This window comes from Pezoporus wallicus, unplaced genomic scaffold, assembly GCF_028554395.1.
Source record: "Pezoporus wallicus isolate ANWC-B61680 ecotype Strahan unplaced genomic scaffold, APGP_CSIRO_Pwel_v1 contig_7731, whole genome shotgun sequence".
In the NCBI taxonomy this organism is placed as follows: domain Eukaryota; kingdom Metazoa; phylum Chordata; class Aves; order Psittaciformes; family Psittacidae; genus Pezoporus; species Pezoporus wallicus.
Window position 1 is genome coordinate 225,964 of NW_026635361.1, and position 21,171 is coordinate 247,134.

Here is a 21,171-nt window from a genome sequence, read left to right on the forward strand (position 1 = left end):
GAATTCATTTTAGCTCACTTGTTCTTTCAGAAAGCTAAGGAAAAAACCAAACCATAACCCCCAAAATCCCGTGCCAGCTTCAGACTTGAATCGTTCCTCAGATTTTCAATTCAAAGCAGTTTTTGCCCCAAATCCCCAAATTTTTCCTCAAAAGTGATGCTCAAATAAAGCATCCAGTTTGCCTCATGTAAAATATGTTTTCACTTAGTCAAGCACCTTGCATTGCCATGGCTTTCCTGAAAATTATTTAACACATCATAGAATCCCAGACTGGTTTGGGTTTGAAAGAACCTTAAGAACATGCAGTTCCAGCCCCTGCCACAGGCAGGGACACCTTCCACTAGAGCAGCTTGCTCCAAGCCCCTGTGTCCAACCTGGCCTTGAGCACTGCCAGGGATGGGGCAGCCACAGCTTCTCTGGGCAGCCTGTGCCAGCGCCTCAGCACCCTCACAGGGAAGAGCTTCTGCCTTAAGATCTAACCTGAACTTCCCCTGTTTTGGTTTGAACCCATCACCCTTTGTCCTACCCCTACAGTCCCTGATGAAGAGTCCCTCTCTAGCATCCTTGTAGCTCCCTTCAGACACTGGAAGGCTATAAAATAGCACCCCATATTATAAGGAAATAAAATAAATCTTCCAATGATCTAGGATACCCAGATTAAATATCTACCATGCAATTGCCTGAATTAAGGGGGAGATTGGACTCAGACACCCAGCTCCTTAGTCCCTGGCACACGTATTTAATATCTTCTCACATCTAGTCCCAGGGAGGAAGCCTATGCAAAAAAAACATTTGTGCTTTTTAGTGCTTTTAACATACAAGCATACTGAGACAGAGAAAAGCTGTTACACGTCAAGTAAATCTATCCAGCTCATTTTTCTTATTTTATTTTTTCCTTGGGGGGGGTGTGTGTGTGGAAATTTGGTCATTTTAAAGTTAGATCCTTACTCCTCAAAAGAAAAATAGTTCTTTGAGGCAATCAAGTCATGGCTGACTTCAGCTATAAACCCTGTTTGTCCCTGGTTCTGCATTCTCTGGGGAGCTAAAAATGAATGAAAACAAATCTGATTCCTAGCCATGCCACCAGCTTGTCTGGACAAGACACCTTCACCTCTCCAAGCCAGTCCTTGCTTATCTTTAAAATAGCGATACTGATTCTTTATCATGAATTACAAGGATACTATTACAAATATTTCACTTCTGTAACTGCTTCCACGAAGGTGAACCCCAATTTTTTGCTATAAGCAATCGTTTATAAAGTATGGTAATACTTAAAATGTCCTTCCTTTCTTTACTCAGCCGAAGGTTGTTATTTATTCGTGTTAGAGTCATACAACACCAAGCGGATCAAATCTGTTCATATAGCAAAGAATCCTCTGTATTTTCTGACAAGCAAACTCCACTCAGAGAAATACAAGATCTTGTGTGCCAAGAAAAGTTATTGCACAGTAAATCAAAATTGTGAATTTACTGTGACATCCAACTCTGCTCAGTCCTGACAATTACTGATTGCTTCACTCTGCCAGTTAAACTCCATTATTGCTCCCTGAGCAGGCTTTAGAAAACCCCTGTCGTTCAAACCTGACTCTGGAAAGATAAGGAGGCACGCTGACATGGAACAGATTGATGTTAAAAGTGGGTGTATCCATGTGAGTGGAATGGATAGAGAAAAAGCAGTCTTAATTTCATAATTGATTTGTTCCAAGGATGAGCTTATGGAAAAGATTCATACAAAGACAAGCTGAGAACATTTGGGCTGTTCAGCCTGGAGAAGAGAAGTTGCATGGAGACCTCAGAGCAGCTTCCAGGGTCTGAAGGGGGCTACAGGGATGCTGGAGAGAGATTCTTCATCAGGGACTGCAGTGATAGGACAAGGGGTGATGGGTTCAAACTGGACCAGGGGAGACTGAGATGAGCTCTTAGGCAGAAGCTCTTCCCTGGGAGGGTGCTGAGGCGCTGGCACAGGGTGCCCAGAGAAGCTGTGGCTGCCCCATCCCTGGCAGTGTTCAAGGCCAGGTTGGACACAGGGGCTTGCAGCAAGCTGCTCTAGTGGAAGGGGTCCCTGCCTGTGGCAGGGGTTGGAACTGGATGAGCTTTAAGGTCCCTTCAACCCAAGCCAGTCTGGGATTCTATGATTCTCATCTGGGTGAAAATCTCCTGGTGGAGCAGAAGGCAGAACAACCTCTCACAGTTAACTGCTTCTAACTGCTGGCTCAGGTACATGTTGAAAAGCAAGAAAAATGGTGCTTAAAGCCTAGAAGGTAAACCACCCAGTCCAGAAGAAAACTAAAAAAAGTAATAATTATATATTAGACCCTTAAACGTCATTTACCCAAGGTGATGAACAGGGTTTCAAGTGCCATTAATACAAAGCAGCAATTCTCTCTTCCCACATAAACCTCCAGGATTTCAGTCAAAAAGGAACCATGTTCATTAAATTCTTGTTTGAACATTTTAACTTAAAGAAGCACAAGATTTCTCACTGTGTTCCAGCTCCTGATGTGATTTTCAGCAATACTTGGGATGTCAAAATCATACTCACTTTGAGGTTAATTCTTCTGCTAAATTCATTCAAACCTACTCAAGACTTTCAAGCCAATAATCAACATGAGAGGAATTAATTTATGGTTTTGGTTGAAGACAACCCTCATACGAAGCACATAATTCCTTGCAGTCAGTGGAAGGTGCTATTGCAACCTAACCAGTTTTTCAAACAGCACTTCCAGTGAGTCAGTGAATGAAGGCCAGTTGGAAATGAGTCTACAGAATCAGGAATGATATGCGAAGGATTAATTGTGACTAATAATCAGGATTTCTGATTAAACCAGGATCTGGAATCATGACATGCAGAGTAAGGCATGACAATTCATGCTGTCAACTTCTTGCCAATGCTCCATTTGCATAAAGACAACTGTCAACTACGGTAACAACGGGCAGTTTGCTGCATGAATGGTCAAGCGGTTCAAATGGTTGGGTGGGAAGAGACCTTAAAGCTCAGCGAGTTCCAATCCCCTGCCATGGTCAGAGACACCTTCCACTAGAGCAGCTTGCTCCAAGCCCCTGTGTCCAACCTGGCCTTGAACACTGCCAGGGATGAGGCAGCCACAGCTTCTCTGGGCACCCTGTGCCAGCAGCTCACCAATTACTCCTTCTCACCAGTTTGATATTTTACATAGAGCACCACAGTTATGTTAGCTCAAGTCAAGTGAATTATCTCACTGATTATTGAGGGTGGTGAGGCCCTGGCATAGGTTGCCCAGAGAAGCGGTGAGCGCCCCATCCTTGGCAGTGTTCAAGGCCAGGCTGGACAGAGCCTTGGTCTAGTGTGAGGTGTCCCTGCCCATGGCAAGAGGGCTGGAACTTTCCAACCTAAACCATTCTGTGATTCTATGATTAATATAATATTCAAGCTATTAATATGGAAACTAAACTCACTGTCTGCGAGTCTTGGGAAGAAACCCCACCATCTCCATGGCTAGCTGTAAGCGCTCAAAGTCATGCTTCAAGTCCTCCCCTTCCACAGAAAAGCAGTCCTGTTGGGTACAAACAGCACGAGTAAGCATTGAGAGTCATTAAGATGAGAACAGGTCCAGATGGCCAAGTCAACACTTCATAAATATTATTTCCATGCGTTTTATCAGCAACTAGAACATTTCCAAGCTGGCACTGGGAGATGAGATATCCAGAAGGTCCCACTGACATTATGGGGAGTAACTGTGGCTCATTACACCCAACACCCAGCCCAGGGAGACTCAGAGGTAAAGCAAGAAGCACACATGCAACATCACAAAGGACCAGGATTATCTGCAGTGGGAAGGCAGATTTTTCTGTCTTTAAATAGTAGAAAGAGAACGTACAAGCTGGATTTTTGAAAAGATTCTTTTTTAAAGTTTGATTTTTAATTTAATTTTATTTTTTAATTGAAATGAAGCTTTTGAGGAGAATCTGCTTCTACAAGGACTCTAGGGAAAAGCTGACCAGATCGCAAATTTCAACACAGTATTATTCATCACATACACAAATGGTTTTGCATTTTCATCCAGCACAGTGAGACAGTCTTCCAAAGGACACTGCATCTCCTCCATAAATCATAGACCGGTTTGGGTTGGAAAGGACCTTAAAGACCATCCAGTTCCAACCCCCTGCTGTGGTTTGGTTTCAATAGCCTGACCTCAGAGAGCACTATGTTGATACAACTTCTCCAAAATCCAGTTTTAACAGCGACTTCACATAACTTCATGTAAGAGATCAGTGAATTAAGTCCTGCAAAGGGAAGTTTTATATCTACTTTTCACAAACTTTATTCTAAGTACCACGAAGTTTTCTAAAACTGTGAGCACTGGGAGAATTTGAAACCCACATTTTCTATTTCCATGTCTGTACACGTTTATGTGTGCAAACAGTGGGGGGTTTCAGGTAATCCCAACCTGACAGCACTCACTGATACGTTCATGAAAATCCAGTGACATTCTGAACTCAATAAACATTCTCCTGCCCCAATATTTAGGGAACATAAATGCTCCTTAAATGAATACATAAACTCTTAATGCCAAGCTCCTTTTGCTTTGGCTCACCATGGGATGATTCCGATTATTCCCTCTCACTTTGTAGCTCATCTTTAACACTTTCTCCCATTGCTGCCTATAAAAATTCCCAGTCTCTGAATCAAAATGAGTTTATTGGGCATCATATGATACAGTGCTACTTTAAACCTCCAAACATTTTCCTAACACTTAGACAGAGACTTTCTACAGGTTAATCCAGACAGGTTAATTAAAACCTATAGCTGCAGTTGCGGTGACGACTGATTGAGCAGCTGTATCCACCTATTTTCTTCTGGTCATTTCCCTGTAAATCAGATTTACCCCCTGAGCAAGTGTGCACAAACTTTAGCCCAAAACTTTTGCCCAGATAATTCTGGAAGTCAGCACTAACCAGGGTTATATGAATACTACAGTGAACGCCATTAAACAGGTACCAAGTAGTCATAAGGTGACAACTGTTACTTGACAAGACACTTGTACTCACAGTACATATAATTAATCACATATACAGAACATATAAAGTTCTTTTATAGTAGCAGCTTTGTGTCTTCCACATTGAAAGCCTCACAACTCTATCAGTGATAGAGTTTTTCATTCCACTCCATAGCATCATTACAGCAGGAGATGATTAAGTGAGAGATTCTTGTTTAAGATATATATTTCAATATAGGAGAATCCTCACAACTGCCCTGTCCCCTCGACTGAGAGCTAGAGAGGGTCAACTGGTCAAGAAAACATTGCTTTATCAACAACAATTTAATACTGCATAGACAAAGTGAATTTAGAGATGTTGAACAGTAAAAGAGCACGCGCAGCATCAAGGAACATCAGGTCTTAAATGCAACAAGAAAATAACATGCCTGCGTGTGACACTTGCACCTTTTATTAATAAATGATTAAAAACTACCCTTTTCAGGAGATGTATAAGGTGTTTGTACATGATATCCAATGGAATGCAGCAAAGACATCTACACTGTGTATTGGTAAGATCAGCAAGCATGAGCAATGTAGTTATTTACACCCTAAAGTATCAGGGTAAGAAGGTGTCCCTCCTAAACTCAACCTTGGCCAACCAGCCAAACTTAAGGCATAAGTCAACAGCAAAACCCCACAGACAACTCAGAAGTAGCATGATCTATGCTAAAAGCAATTTCATTAATACATAACAATTGCCAAACTCACTAATCTGCATGGAAAGGCCTTTTGCAAATTATCTGCTAAAAACTGGATGCTTTCTGTAAGTGTTTCAGCCCTGTACTGGTTCCTAATGGATGATGATTATAAAAAAAAGGAGTTTCTTGGATAGTAGGGCAGACAACATGAAAAATCCATGCCCACAGACCAAACTTGTCATTCGTATTCTGCCGGGGCAATTACTTTCCCAGAAGAAGCAAGTCCCCTCCTTACTATCATTACATTGGAGCAACCCATGGATTTCTAGGGGAAGTTCAAAGAGGATATCATCTTTATAAAGCAGATTTCTGCAGGGGCTTGAGTCCCTGGTTATGGGGAGAGGTCCATGGTATGCTTAAGAGCGAATCAACTGAAGCCAAGATGTGATTTAGCACGAATATTACCAACAATGATCCCAGGAAGAATAAAATACAAGTAAATTGCAATGGCACGCAGTTTTGCTGTGCAAAATAAGGACCTGTATCATGGTAAAGCCTGAGCTGTCAGGGCACGATCGACCCCTGCAGCAGAAAGTATCGAATCTGGGATTTGTTTTATTTTGGAATTCCACCAGTGAGTTGTCCTAACCCATTCCTTAAGAGATTCAGGTCTTTGCAACTTCGTGAAGTGCACTGAGATACATGGAAAAACATCTGCTCTTCACTGCCCACTCTTGTAGGACCTCTCGGGATGCTGATGTATTAATGATGCCAACATTTTAAACCCTGAGGGGTCAAAGTCCTTTTCCCTCTCCCCCTCCTAAGGATTTTGCAGCGAACTCATGCTGTTAAGATGCTTATTTAGCCCAAGTGAAACCCAGCTCCCTTCACACTTTACCTCTCACTGTTCCAGATGCATCAGCTAGAGTTCAGAACCATTAAGCACACGGCAAAATTAGCAGGAACAACATGCAGCTGATGTGAAACATGCTTCCCCATGCCAGACAAAACCAACAGAGACCATCACGGGACACACAGACACTCAGAGCACGTCACCAACTGAAGCCACTGCCTCCAACTCGGTTACACAGGAGGAATGGGGAGAAGCTTCACCATTCCCTTTTTTGGGTTGATCCATTTGGAAAGGATGATCACGTCACCAGAACTATTTTAGGAGGAGGGCTGGGTTTTGCATTCTCAATAATACCAAGATTGGATTTTCTCCCAGATGGCTGAGGGAGATGTTTTGGGGTTTGCCTTTTTTTTCCCCTCTGGAAGCTGGAGAGCAGATACACTGCTACAACCACCATGAACTGATGGGTTTCAAGAGATCGAATTGCTATTTTATCAGAAAGGAATTTCATTTTCACATTGCTGCTGTATCACAATTTCTATAAATCATTACGTATTATATCAAGAAGGAAGGAAAAACCCCCATAGTTTGCTAAAACTGGATTATTATATGCAACTGTTGAAGCTTTCCAGATGGAAGGAACCGAAAAAGGGCAAGGGAAACACATCTGTATTGTCATGAGCTAATACACAAGCAACACCACTGCAGGGCAGAGGAAGGGAGCAGGTAGTTAACAGGTCAAATCTGACTTTGTTTTCTGCTCAAGTCTTGGTGCACCTAACAAAATCAAGTGAGCAGCAGCAGCCCTGCACCAGCAACACAGAAGACACGGGTACTTGTACTGACCGGCTCAGAGTCATAGCAATAATCATCCCAGCTCTGTCTGAGGGGTTTCTTTGTCATCTGAAAGCAAGGCAGACTGGGTTAAGTAGTGTTCAGACCAAACAGAACTCCCACTAACCTGCTCTTTAACCAGGGCACCAACGTCAACCTTCCAAGTAAAATAACTGTTGTTACTCTGGATAGTCACTCCTTACTTTTGTTTAGTTTTAAGCAAGATTTATAATGCTTTTGTATTCATGGTGCTCTGATTCCTGCTTCCTGTATTTTCAAGACACATGCTTTATGGATTTTAAGATCTTTTTCTCCACGGTTGGAGAACCCTTTAGTTTACCCAGAGCTGAAGAGCTATTGATGTAAAAAGTCCCACTGAAGACCAGAATTCTTTGGTTTCTGTTCTCAACCTCTGCTCTAGGTACATGTAAGTGCTGCAAAAGTGCAACCCTCCAACCAATTAGAAAGCCACACTTGAAAGCTTTGTAGGAATCAGTATCTTTATTTCCAATCAGACAGAGATGGAGTTGAGAGAAGTCAAAGCATGTGTCAGTGACCAGTCCTAGGAGGGAGAGACACATCGCACCAGAGCTCCCGATGAGCTTAAACTAAGGGTCTAATCCTGCAAACCACTGATTTCAATATGGTTAAATGTGAATAAGTCACAGAGAACAGTCAGCAAGTTACAGGGTAGGCAACAACAGCAGGTTCACGTGCCATTGGTATGAAATATGGAGAAGCTGTCCAAACTCAGGGGATTAAAGCTGTTTTTTTTTCCAAACTTGATTCCTGCATTTACAGATCAACATAAAAAACCATCCCATTTTGGTGAAATACCTGAACAGATTATTTCTCATCTGCATTGTAAAACACACATTTGTTTTGCTTAACATGGAATGAGCTGAGGAAGCAGAGAGAAGAAAAATAGGGCTTGACCCAAGGACCAAGTCAGTGCTTGACTTGAGGGGCCTGGGTCAATATTTTCTAGCTTTTCCATTTTACTATTTAATTTGTAGTTACGGGTTCATTTCTGAGCTCGTTCTTGGCCTTTTTAAAGGAAAAGGGTTTTTTCAAGCACACATTTAAGAAGCTACTGCAAATGCTCAAGGGTTATTTTACAATTTTTCCCCTTTTATGCTTACAAATTTTCTTTTCCCATTCCTCCACTACCTTTTCTTCCTTCTTTTTCCTTGTTTTCCTTTCTCCTCTTTGCCTGTAGGGCACAGGAAAGCTGTCACGGCAGTTTTAATACAAAACAATGCCCTGAACACATCTAAAGGTGACATTTCCCGTGGCTGTCAGTGTTAAATGATCTCTTTAACACTAATTATTAAAAATATTAAAATCATTGTAATAAAATCCCTAAAAATTCAGGCTGTCACCACTGTCCAAACACTATTCAGGCAAGTTCAGAGTCTGCTTCCCTGATGCACAGGATGTAGCTCTGCATCCTTCTCTGGCCTACTCGCCCACAGCATCCTAATTTAGATTAAAATACGTTTCAGCCTAAATGATCTCACTTTTACTGGTCCTACACTCTACGTGGATTTATAATTTGACTTGAAACATGAACACCCTTAAAGGGGTATTAAAACCCCAGAAGGACTCTAATTAGAAGCAATGTTTTCAACAAACAGAAAACTATTGGATTGCCCAGCAAAACCTGTGAATCCAAAACACTGGATCCAAACGATCTTGGCTCCTTCCCACTGCAAAACAGCAGCACAGATGGTCGAGCAGATCCCACCACTTTCTCCAGCTAACGCCTGAGGCACAATGAGGGCAAGCAAAAAGCCTTCAGCTCTGAGTATGTTACTCATCTGTGCAAATTTCCTGATGCTGCTAAGAGTGGGTGGGAGTTGCTGATATCACAATACATTATGGCTTTGATAACCTGCTTTAAAAGGTCTTTATAAAGCCCCAGGTAATTAAGGCATATTCCAGCGTTACATTCTACTTCTAGGAAGACTAAAGGCTATTTGAGTTGCGCACACAAGTTTCTCCCCACTTTATGGGTTAAATCTTGTTCCAGCTCTAAGAAAATGGCAATTAGTTAAAAATCCAGTTATAACACAACTACTCTTCCACTTATTCCTACTCTTTTTTTTCTCCTTTTGAGCAAAAAGCAATAAAATCCCCATTCACCAGCATCAGTGGACAAGCGCATCTTAAATACTTGCAGTAAACCACATTTTCCAAACTATGAGCTTATTGTGCCGTTGGTAACTCCTCACTCATTTTTAATTCCCACATTTTCAGTGGTTGCTGTGGTTTTCTTGAGATTAAGCTTCTATTGTTAAAATAAAAGGATCATGCTCACTGCCAGCCATGGAGCTAGAGGATTATTAGGACTACCTCATGCAAGGTGTTATACCCTGAAGAGCTGCTAGAATCATCACACATCTTCCCCTTTTCTCCTACTCAGCAGACAGATGTTAATGCCTAGATGACATCCACACACATAACAGGTAAATCATTACCATTTCTGCCTTTGACAATTAAACCCACACTGTATTTCATGCTTCCCAGCTGGGGGACAGAAATGGGAAATACCCATGTTGATATTTTTATGTCATATTATCAAGTGTTCAGATTGCCAAAGCAGAATTATTTCCAAAGAGAAAGGCCACCTGTCAAGCATTACGACAACTCATTTGTTAGTTGTCTACTACTCCACACATTTTCTTTATTAGCATTAAATATCAGCAGTAGAAAAGGCAAGACCACGTAATAGGTTCCTGTACAGTATTCCCACCTGGTTGAGGTAATGATATTCCTCAGGCTGCTTCAGATGGAATGCTGATCTCTCTTCCTCGCTTGCTCCTGCCAGGAGGTAATAAAATACATGGTAGTTCCTGGTGACAAATACAAGAAAGAAAGATGTTAGACTTCAAACTAAACAGCAGTGTTCAGCAGAGAAGCGCATGTGAACCTCAGAACCGGATTTTCCAGCTTCCAAACTCAGGCCTGAACACTGGAAATGGAGCCACTTTTACATCACTTTGCCGTGATGTAAAAGATGAAATGAAGTAATGGAGAATGAGAACCCTCTTTGCCATCCAAGGACATCCACTGGCCTAGAATGTGCTTAAAGAATTCCTGACATCACCACTTTTTCCTTCAGAAACATGTGCAATGCCTACACGCTGATTAGAATCAAACCAACGTATTTCCTTGCAATGCAGAAATGATGACGATTATTTTTAATACCTTATTATCATCTAAAAAGCAATGATTTTGCAGTTGCAGTTCCGTAAGACAGTGGAAAAAGCCTCAATTTTCATGACTACTCTAGTATTCAAAATACTTGAATATTATCAATACTAAACCCAGCCCAGTGACACTTGTGTTTCACTTCGAGACACCTCTAGCACAGCTTAACACTAAAAGTGTAGCAGCAGTTCTAAACTTAAATCTGCTTTTATGCTGGATCTTTTCCAAGAGGAACCAAGTTTAATCATCTTGCAACACCCAAGAGTACATTTGTCGAGGCTGAAGGGGCTATTTAACGTTGGGATAGGCTCATGAGCATTCAAGAAAACTTCTCATACATCTGTCTCAAAAGGGAAACAAAGAAGTGCCAAAGGTTCAAAGACAACCAGAAGCAGCAAATTTACTTAAAATGAGAGTCATAAGCGCTGAGAGAGAAGCATGTAACAACTCCAATGTTGCAATTAGGAAAGAACAATGCGCTTACATTTGTGTCTATATAGTTTTCGCTTTCTCTAGAGGCCCTTCTGATGGCTTCAATGTGTAAAGAACTGTAAAACAGAACCAAAATACCATCTCCACCCCCAAATTCTGTATTAAATAGCTTATGAGTTGCACAAGGAAACAAATGGTATGTAGTATTCCACATGACATGACTCATGAAGAGAATGCAAAATATAAGTCAAGGACTATCAATAAAATAATGGGGCTTGTTTTCCCTGGTTAGCACATTCCTCCCGAAACAGCAAAATATAAAATGTATCATTTATCTCTGAAGCACAGGGTTAGGACCATGAAATTCCTGACCCTTAGGGCCAGCTTCCCTTAAAACAAGGGTTTAAGCTCTCAGTGCCACACTATCGGCACATAGAGAACTCAAAACCAACCCTGCAAGCAAAATCCCGGCACCTACCGTTCATTGTGCTCCTGATAGACTAGTCTTGATTTCTCCAGGAGGTACTTCTCCACATAAGCTCTGAAAGGCCAAAATAAAAGCATTATTCATTGACCCACCATTTGACTGAAATGAACGCAGCTTTACCTGGACTTGTCAGGCTTGGTGCGCACAGAAATCAGAAGTTTGAGCCTTGTTTCACTTAGTTATATAAATTTCTTCCTAGGCAGAACAAGCCCAATATTATGTTTGGCTTTTGAGTTTTTTTTTGGTTTGATACAAAGCCAACACTAACTTGGATATGAAAAACATGATCTCAGATGCATTAGCCTATGGGCAGGGAGCATAGGGGGAAATGCTGACAGCAACCAAGACTCTTGGGTACCTATTTAATCCAAAGCCAGCAAAACAGAGCCGCTTGCAGATGAAGCATCTGCACGCAGGAAACAGACCTGGGTGCAAAGGTTTGCAGGATCACAACCATCTGCAGAATCGCCCCCCAAGTCACCATTCCCTCTTCCAGAAGAGGCACTTCCCAACAAAAACCCAGGCTGTAAACTTGTGGCTACAGTTAAAAAACAAACAATTGCAAAAGCCCCTGACTGGAGTTTACATTTTCTCCTAAGAGCCTCCACAACAACCATGCTTCATTTATATATTAAATACTTATCTTCAAGCTTGTACAGCTAAAACAAGCTTCAACAGGTTTTTTCTTCCAAACAATCCCAACCAGTAATGATAGGGATTTAGAAACCAGAGTTTTGATGACGTAGCTGTGCTTTTCCAGCTCCAGATGCCCAGTGACGTGGCCATAACATTAGCAGCCCCATATGAATCAAGGAACCCACTGAACATCAGGCATGGGAGGACAGGGAAGTGCCTCTACGCTTGTGTCTCCACCAGTCTCCAGACCTGTTTATGACTTACATCCCAGTAATTGTCTCTCTTTCCACTGAAGAGTCAAGCAAAATAAACCCTGTGCTGCTGCAGATTAGTGACAACTTTTACAGCCGCTCATAGGAGAGGCTGCTAGAAGAGGTAGGAGAGCTGGATCAGAGGGTGGGAGCAGCTCTGCTCTGGAGCCAGGCTGAGAGAGCTGGGCTGGGGCAGCCTGGAGAAGAGAAGGCTCCTGAAGGGGAGACCTGAGAGCAGCTCCAGTGCCTGAAGGGGCTGCAGGAAACCTGGAGAGGGGCTTGGGACAAGGGATGTAGGGACAGGCCAAGGGGAATGGCTTGAACCTGCCAGAGGGGAGACTGAGATGAGCTCTTAGGCAGAAGCTCTTCCCTGGGAGGGTGCTGAGGCGCTGGCACAGGGTGCCCAGAGAAGCTGTGGCTGCCCCATCCCTGGCAGTGTTCAAGGCCAGGTTGGACACAGGGCTTGGAGCAAGCTGCTCTAGTGGAAGGGGTCCCTGCCTGTGGCAGGGGTTGGGACTCAATGAGCTCTAAGGTCCCTTCCAAGGTGGGCCCAAACTAGTCTGTGGTTCTATGAAATGGCATATCCAACCCCCAAGAGGTTGCTGATCTTGCCGCATGGCAGGAGTAAAGGAAGGACAGCAAAGCAGTGCTATTCCTCTGTATGATGTGCATCAAAAAGGTTTGTTCTTGTGTATTCTCTGTGAGGAAGCTGAAGACAACCTATGGATATTCCTTACTGACAGGAGGTTTCTTGTATGTACTTCCTAACCTGGAACTAGTTTTTAAATTCCAAGCCACGCCATATACCCATTGCAAGGTTTTTGAGCACATAAATGAAGAAGGCATCAGGGTGTCCCAGATACCACTCCCACCCCTGGGTAGTAGCTCAGCACACTGCTGTATGACAATTCGGATCACGTCCACCAGCCTCAACATTTCATGCCTTCCCCTGTGGTTTCTGCCCTTATTATAGACTCCCCCCCCTAGAAAATCACTCTCATTTAGGTTGAAGATGTCTTTGGGAAGTCATCTGCTCTAGACACTTTTTAAATCAGGGCAATTTTTTTCTTTTTTCCTTTTTTTTTTCTTTCAGTCGATGCAACTAAAATGGTGTTCTGGTGAAATTCTACTTGCCTAGTGCAAAGGCAAGAGTGAATGCGCATTTCAAGAGGAACGTGTACCCCTTCTTGTAACAGGATAGTGAAAAGGAAAACCAATGGAAGGATAAAAAAGTGGATGTCTCCAAATGTTTTCTTTGTTTACTACTGCAAATTCCATCAAACCTATCTTTAAGAGTAAAGAAAAGGAGTTCTGAGAGTACGATTTTGTGCAAAATACTCCTTTAAGCCTGCTACAAAGCCTGTACTTAACATCCTAGGTACCATCATCTGAAATCCCAGACTAAATTTCATATACAAACACCAAGACACGAAACTCCTCAGCACGGCGTGTTTGAGAGCACCAGCTCATGTTATTTGAGATACAGCCTCATGCCACTGCACAGAGTTACCATTACACCAGGGCACTGCTGCTTTTAATTAAAATGTCTCCTATCTGGCTCTTCTGCAATTTATGGAGCGTGTCAGATCTTGAGGCTTTTGATCATCTTAGGAGGAGCGAGGAGGAGGTTGCAAAGACCTTCCTCCAGAACTCGCTTATCATCGAAGAGGACATCATAAATTAGGACAGCTTTATGGGAACACGGTTTGCTGCAGCCATTGCTCATGCTCCATCAACTTTCAAGACGTCTTCAAAGCCTTCATTTCATGGGGTGGAGTTGGCTGCTACTAAAGCTCTTGGCTATTATATCTCTTAAGTTAAAATTTCCTTCAAGTTTTGGGGCATTATATTCATAGGGTTTGTAAGCAAATACCCAACTGCTACTTTCAGCCTCTGAACAGAGAAAAGTCCTGATCTGGGGCTGCAAATTACAGTTACATTAACAAAACAAATTACATGCAGAATATAAAATTACCATTAACTTGGGTTGTGCTTAAAATCTATGCTAAATTAAAAGGAAAAGACATAAAATACTTGTGATCTTTATAAGACTAAGGGGAAAACCTGTGGTCTCATATGCCAGGAACAGCTCACAGGTTATTTTAAATGTATCTTTGTTTTCATTGGAGCAGCACTTCAAGCTTAAAGCAAAGCACAATCCCACCACACTGTCAAGCAAAGACTAAGAAAGTGCTTTTTTTTTTTTTTTTTACAAAGAAAGAAAATTCCTCTTTTTTTATGAACTAGGGTATACAAATACAATGATACTGCACCTATTTGCAAGTATAGAGGCCACTTCCACATAGCTGGCATAAAGATAACATGTTGTTACGGCATTTGTTGGATTCTTGTTACCTTGTACTTCAGTCGGTATTAAGAAAACCCTTAGGCTTATCCTTTTAACTGTTGTGTTGACCAGAAATAAAGAAGAAAAAAGAAGGAAAGACAAAGCACATCAGGTTTGATGTAGGATGACAAACCAGCGGGAAGGTACACAGAGTACCCAGCTCATGTGAAAAATTAATGGAAGCAATTTGTGTGATCCTGTTCTGCTGGGGGGAAAAAAAAAGGAAAGAAAAAGATTTAAAAGCAATTCTCTAAAAGAACAACAAAGTCCCAGCAAGAGCTCTCCCAGCTAGCGGCAGAAACCATACACAACCCCTGGAATGCTACTTCTACTCTTGGTTTTTCCAACTGAGTTAATCAAGCTGGACAAAAAGCAAAGTTAATGAAGCCCTGCTCATTTAGAGCCAGCTTGAGTCCCTTTGCGACGACCTGATGCCCTGTAAAGTGTCAAAGCCAAGGAGAAAGCCAGGCTTAGGTAAGCCCAGCTGCAGGTTTCATCACCAGGCTTCAACCACACAGCACTTCGGTGGCAGCCGTTGCCGGGGCAGGAAGGTTTGAGTCACAGCTGCACATCCTTGTGAGACCTCACGTGGAGCATTGTGTGCAGTTCTGGTGTCCTCAACATAAAAAGGACATGGAACTGTTGGAACAAGTCCAGAGGAGGCCACAAGGATGCTCAGGGGACTGGAGCACCTCCTGTATGAAGACAGGCTGAGGAAGTTGGGGCTGTTCAGCCTGGAGAAGAGAAAACTGTGTGGAGACCTCATAGCAGCCTTCCAGTATCTGAAGGGGGCCTATAAGGATGCTGGAGAGGGACTCTTCATTAGGGACTGTAGTGACAGGACAAGGGGTAACAGGTTAAAACTGAAACAGGGGAAGTTTAGATTGGATCTAAGGAGGAAATTCTTTCCTGTTAGGGTGGTGAGGCACTGGAATGGGTTGCCCAGGGAGGTTGTGAATGCTCCATCCCTGGCAGTGTTCAAGATCAGGTTGGACGAGGCCTTGGGTGACATGGTTTAGTGTGAGGTGTCCCTGCCCATAGCAGGGGGGTTGGAACTAGATGATCTTAAGGTCCTTTCCAACCCTAACTATTCTATGATTCTATGATTCTGTGATTATCAGAGCTTTTGGGTAGCAGCAGAGATGCTGAGATAAACTGTGGAGAACCACACTGGAGACAAGCGTCTCTTGTAATGGGGGAGGAAGTGGCCTTAACTGTTCCAGGCTTGGCTTAAAGAGAGACTTCAGGGCAGAGACAGAAGCATATGGGGAATTAGGCTCCATGGCATCTGTTACACCCACAGGGCAGCTGGAGATTAAATCCCCCCGGGACTGAGCAAAGCCAGCTCGCTCCACCTCTGCTTCCATCATATGCACCAGACCCCTAACCCAGCCTAGCTAAAACATTCCCCTTTCCTGCCTTAACTGCTGTCTTAAGAGGAAAACTTCCATTTCATCATAATTATGAAGTTGACATCCTAACGAGAGCTCAACAGGCTTGAAGCCAGCTCAGGTGTATTCACACCTCAATGTACAGCTCAGATGCACCAACATTTTCATACCAATGGATTTAAATATGCTAAAAACATTAGGGTGTTTTTTTTCCCCTCTCTCCCTTTTGGGAAAAAACACTGGTCCAAAAAATGAACCTTCTTCTTTGCGTACCCCCTACCTCAGCCTGCTCGGGCTCTGTGTGCAGATAAAAGCACATACAGTATCTTCAACATGATGCCACTCACCCTCGCACGGTGCCCGTCTCCTGGTAATTCACTTGGATAAATTTGCCGAAGCGACTGGAGTTGTTGTTGTGGGCTGTTTTTGCATTTCCAAAAGCCTGTGAAGAGAGGGAGATGCCATCATTACATTGGAAAAGCCACCACCTGACCTTATTTACATTCACATCACCAGCAACTCAACTCTGGGGCTTTGCTCTCAGTGTAGATTTAATGAAAAGCATATGGTGAAAGTCATTTGAATGCTCTATAAAATAATATGATGAGCTTATGGGGACCATATTCATTTCCAGTTTGGTATTCATGAAGGGCAGATAAACACTATTTAAAAATAAAGTGTTAGCTGTACAAGAAGAGATTTAGTAGTAGAAGTTATTATAGGCTGCATTAAGGCTGTGCTTTATTCATTTAAATAAATAGAAAAGTACAGTGCTCCGACAAGACTCTCAATTTTAATGAGCTAGAGGAAGCTGCTTTTTAATTATACATGGAATTAAGAGGGAAAAAATGCTTTGAAGGCTACTCAGATGTTAGACAATGTCATATATTGCACCAGCATAACCCAGAGTATTTTCAGCATTTCAGACACTGCCATTTCGATTTGCTGCCGTTGCTTTTCCCAAATCAAAATGCTTTTAAGTCTTTATTATGCAAAGCTTTTATTAAACCCCTGCCTCAGCAAGGTACCTCATATAAGGAGTCATTTGTTGCCATTTAAAAGAAATCTCTGAAGAGCTACTGGGAACCTGTAAGAACCGATGCTCAGCTCCTCTGAAAACTGGTGTTTTCAATGGTGCCCAAAGGACTCTAATAATAATCCAGCCCACAATGACAGGATCTGTCAAGCTGACAGCTCCAATTAATGTTTCATTTATAAACCAGTTTTGAGAATCATTCACCTTTTCTTCTCAGCCAAACTTACTTAAGGTAATTATACACAAGATAATTTCTAAGTGTTGTTTGTGTACGGACATTTTGTGCTGAGGCTTAATATTAGAGCTCAGATTCGAGCTCCCAACTGATTTATTCCCCACTCAGCTATTTATTAGAAAAGATTAAAAAGAGCTTTACATCTATAATCTGGAGCTTTTCAAATGACCTTTTCGGATTTAACTTTGCAATTAAAAGCCAAAAAAGAAGGGTAAATTCAGTGAAACCTTGGCGAGAAGGTTTGACATTTGGCATGTGACACCTTCAGTACCTGTGTGGTGGGCACTCTCATGCCTACTTTTATCTTCCCAAGCACATCTAGTCAGCAATCTGGTTAGAGTTCATGATTTAAGAACCAAAGGAGGTTTGCTACCAGAATAACAATGTGATGTTTTCCCCCTATTTGAATACAGGGATTTGTTTAAACTCAGGCTGTTGCATATGAATTCACTTTAGTTGACTAAAACAAGTTCTGGGATAGCCGAAACCTGCCGAGCAAGCAGATTATATTTGAAAGATGATTTCAGACACAGCTAAGGAACACTCCCCTGCAGAGCCTTCATTTCTTTTCAGGCTGCTCACAGTTGGTTTTTGCTTATTCCCCCTAAAAATCCTCCCCACACCTAGGACCCCACCTTTACCCCACACTCCAGAGGGTGTCAAAGATGCCCACACCTCTGGGTGACCATTCAAGCCTCCAAAACTCTCCAACAAGGAAAATCCCAGCATCCTCCCCCCAGAAATGGGCATTTTTGCAATAAAAGTCAGAATGCTATTTTATTTATTGGGTAATGGCTCCATGCTTGAAGTGAGTAGATTGAGGTGAGGTCTTAGGCAGAAGTTATACCAGATCTTAGGCAGGGGGTTGGATGAGTTTTATGGTCCCTTCAAACCAAGCCATTTTGTGGTTCTATGATTCTATGATTAACATTTTTACTTATTGTCCTTCAGGTATCTCAGCAAGCAGAGACACAGAAAAAAGCAGAATATGTTGACATTCAAGCTATATATCTCTATATATTTATAGAGATATTTAGATCGTAGAATCATAGAATAGTTCGGGTTGGAAAGGACCTTAAGATCATCCAGTTCCAACCCCCCTGCCATGGGCAGGGACACCTCACACTGAACCATGTCACCCAAGGCTCTGTCCAACCTGGCCTTGAACACTGCCAGGGATGGAGCATTCACAACCTCCCTGGGCAACCCATTCCAGTGCCTCAGCACCCTTACAGTAAAGAATTTCCTCCTTAGATCCAATCTAATATTAGTTTTCAATTCTATTAATTATATTACAATGTTTCCCTGCAGTAGGCTCCTCTCTAATCCAAGACATTGTGTTAAGCTGTCCTGGGCTCAGCAGTAGCAGTCATTTTCCTCCTTCTTGGTGGCTGGTGCAGTGCTGTGTTTTGACTTTCAGCCTGATGTTTTGGTCTGGCCAAGGACTTTGTGAGCCTCATGCTCTGCCAGGGAGGAGGGGAAGCTGGGAGGAAGCAGAGACAGGACACCTGACCCAAACTGACCAAAGAGGTATTCCATACCACAGCACGTCATGCCCGGGAGGTAACTGGGAGTTACTCGGAAGGACACGGGCTTCTGGGTCGGACTCGTTTCTTGGCCAGTGGTACTGTATTCTCTACCCTTGTTATTTTCTCTTACCATTGGTGGTGGTGGTGGTAGCGGTGGTGATTTGTGTTGTACATTGGTTGCTGGACTGCTCTTGTCTCAACCCGTGGGAGTTGCACTCGTTCGATCCTCCCCATCCCTCACGGGAGCGGGGAAGGGGAGAGCCTGGGGGGGGGGGGGGGGCCTCGATTGCTCTCAGCCCGGCACCACTCACTGGGAGAGAATGAAGGAGTTGTGTGACTGGGTTTTAACCTCGACATAAGCCAAAATGATAAAGTTTCTATATACTTAATTAATGTTACTCACTTGAGAACAAACAAGCCAGCAGCACCATGAACTTCAGCACGCCAAACAGAAGACAGCCCTATTTTCATCACCTTTTCATATAATTTAATACAGAATTTAAGCCAAAAGCAATATTAAAAGGATTTTCTGTTTCGGTTCCCTGTGCTTACACCTTAAGTAATAGCACAGGTAGAGAAATAAGATCTATTTATTAGGATTAGCTTCAGAAAAGAGCCTTACCCAGGAATAAACCTTTTTTATCTCCTGTAACAAGTAACATTTAGAGTCAGGAGAAAACATTTCAAATATAGGAGTGGGAAACGCAAGAGTTGTCTTTCTTTTATGAGCTTTCTCCTGGATTAACATGCCAGGCCACATTATATTTTATAACCCGAACGCCTACAGAAATCATAACCCATAATATCCCTCTTTCAGGCATTCTTCTTTATTGCTGATGTAAATGAGAAAGCTCTTTGGATCACAGCTTGTTAAAACTTAAGGCTGCCTCTATGGCAAAGACACGCTGGTGACGGGCCAACCAGTAGCTAAAGAGACGCCCGATGTTGAACTTGAGACAACTTAATGCAGCTTCATTTGGTTTACTCAGCATGTTCCATTAACAGAACTATTGGGCTATTGAAGAACAGTGCTATTCATTCCATTTCTGCATGCCTAATCGATCCATACTCGAAGAAGACACCACGTCCTTCTGCAACCAGGGCATAACACAATAGTTCAGCTTCAGAAAACACAAAATGAGTTACAACTGCTCTCCTAAAACAAATTACCTTCTGTTCGTATGACTTCCCTTTCCTGACTCATTGATTCAAAGCTGCTGAGCAGCTCAACGGACAAAACTCTGTAACAGCATTCCTAAAATTCTCGGGGAGACCAAAGCTTTTCCTGGCCAAGGCTCAACATTTTGAAGGCAACAAAATTCAATACGTTCCTCTGTAGGAGCCGAGCATCCCTCTGGAGCCGGCACTGGGGATTCAATGATTTAGAGAAGGCAGAGCAATGAGCAGCTCCATTCCTGCTGCCTCCTACAAACCTCCTGCACAAAGAGATGCTTATCGTGGATGGAAGGAAAAATCATTCTATGACCTAGGAAGACACCACAGTGACTTCTTCTGATATAGCAATGGCAAAAAGATGCTGTCAGGTAGATGATCCTAACTGAATGTCATTCCCCTATAGAATAGCAGCTGCATTCCCCTACGGCATAACAGTTTCTGCGCCTACTAACACTAGTGCAGAAAGCACCAGTGGAATGATGTGCTCTTGCTGGTGTATTTAAGGCCCCCAGCCCTGCCCTTCTCAACTGAGACTCTAACATTTACCACCCTTTGAGGGAAAAATAAACACATTCTTATTTTATCTTTGCTATATAGAAAGAGAAACATATTAATAAATGTGGTTTTAAATGGTTTCTTATATACTTGAAATGTAAATTAAATTTGTTTAGAAAGCCAAACCATGAATATATACGAGGCAAGTCAACTGCTTAAATCGCAATACAGGCTATGCCATTGCAGAATAGATATGTTCATAGTTATATTCCACAGTGGGGCACTGAAGGGACCGGGAGCAAGATTTAGCCATGCTGATTTATGCTTGGGCCAAGAAATAGGTTAATATCAGGGAAGAGACCCCACTGGAGGACTCATATTCCCTGGATCACTGTGAATACTGGAATTCATGAATCAAATGCATTCATAAAGCATGAATGACTTGTAACTGGATAAGCAAGGTGGAAAACTCAAAGCACCAGTCAGGGAAACCAACATCTCATCTGAACTTAGGAAACCAAAAAGAATATTTGTGAATTCAAATCTTTGCATTTAGAGGGGCTGGCAAAGGACAAGAGGGTGCAGGGTCCACAAGATGCA

General features: G+C 42.5%; 1 protein-coding gene across 10 annotated transcripts in view; it reads right to left on the reverse strand.

Annotated features, from left to right (window-relative positions):
• Nucleotides 1-21,171, reverse strand: part of MYO9A (myosin IXA) — a 191,382-nt gene that overhangs the window by 109,677 nt on the left and 60,534 nt on the right. For 9 of the 10 annotated variants that reach the window (XM_057420638.1, XM_057420688.1, XM_057420654.1 and 6 more), the window contains exons 3-7: nt 16,448-16,542; nt 11,467-11,529; nt 10,099-10,198; nt 7,356-7,412; nt 3,436-3,533 (exon numbers count right to left, since the gene is read on the reverse strand). In XM_057420638.1, the coding sequence (XP_057276621.1) occupies nt 3,436-3,533; nt 7,356-7,412; nt 10,099-10,198; nt 11,467-11,529; nt 16,448-16,542 (413 nt within the window). The remainder of the gene's footprint in view (nt 1-3,435; nt 3,534-7,355; nt 7,413-10,098; nt 10,199-11,466; nt 11,530-16,447; nt 16,543-21,171) is intronic. The other variant, XM_057420679.1, reaches the window with a different exon arrangement.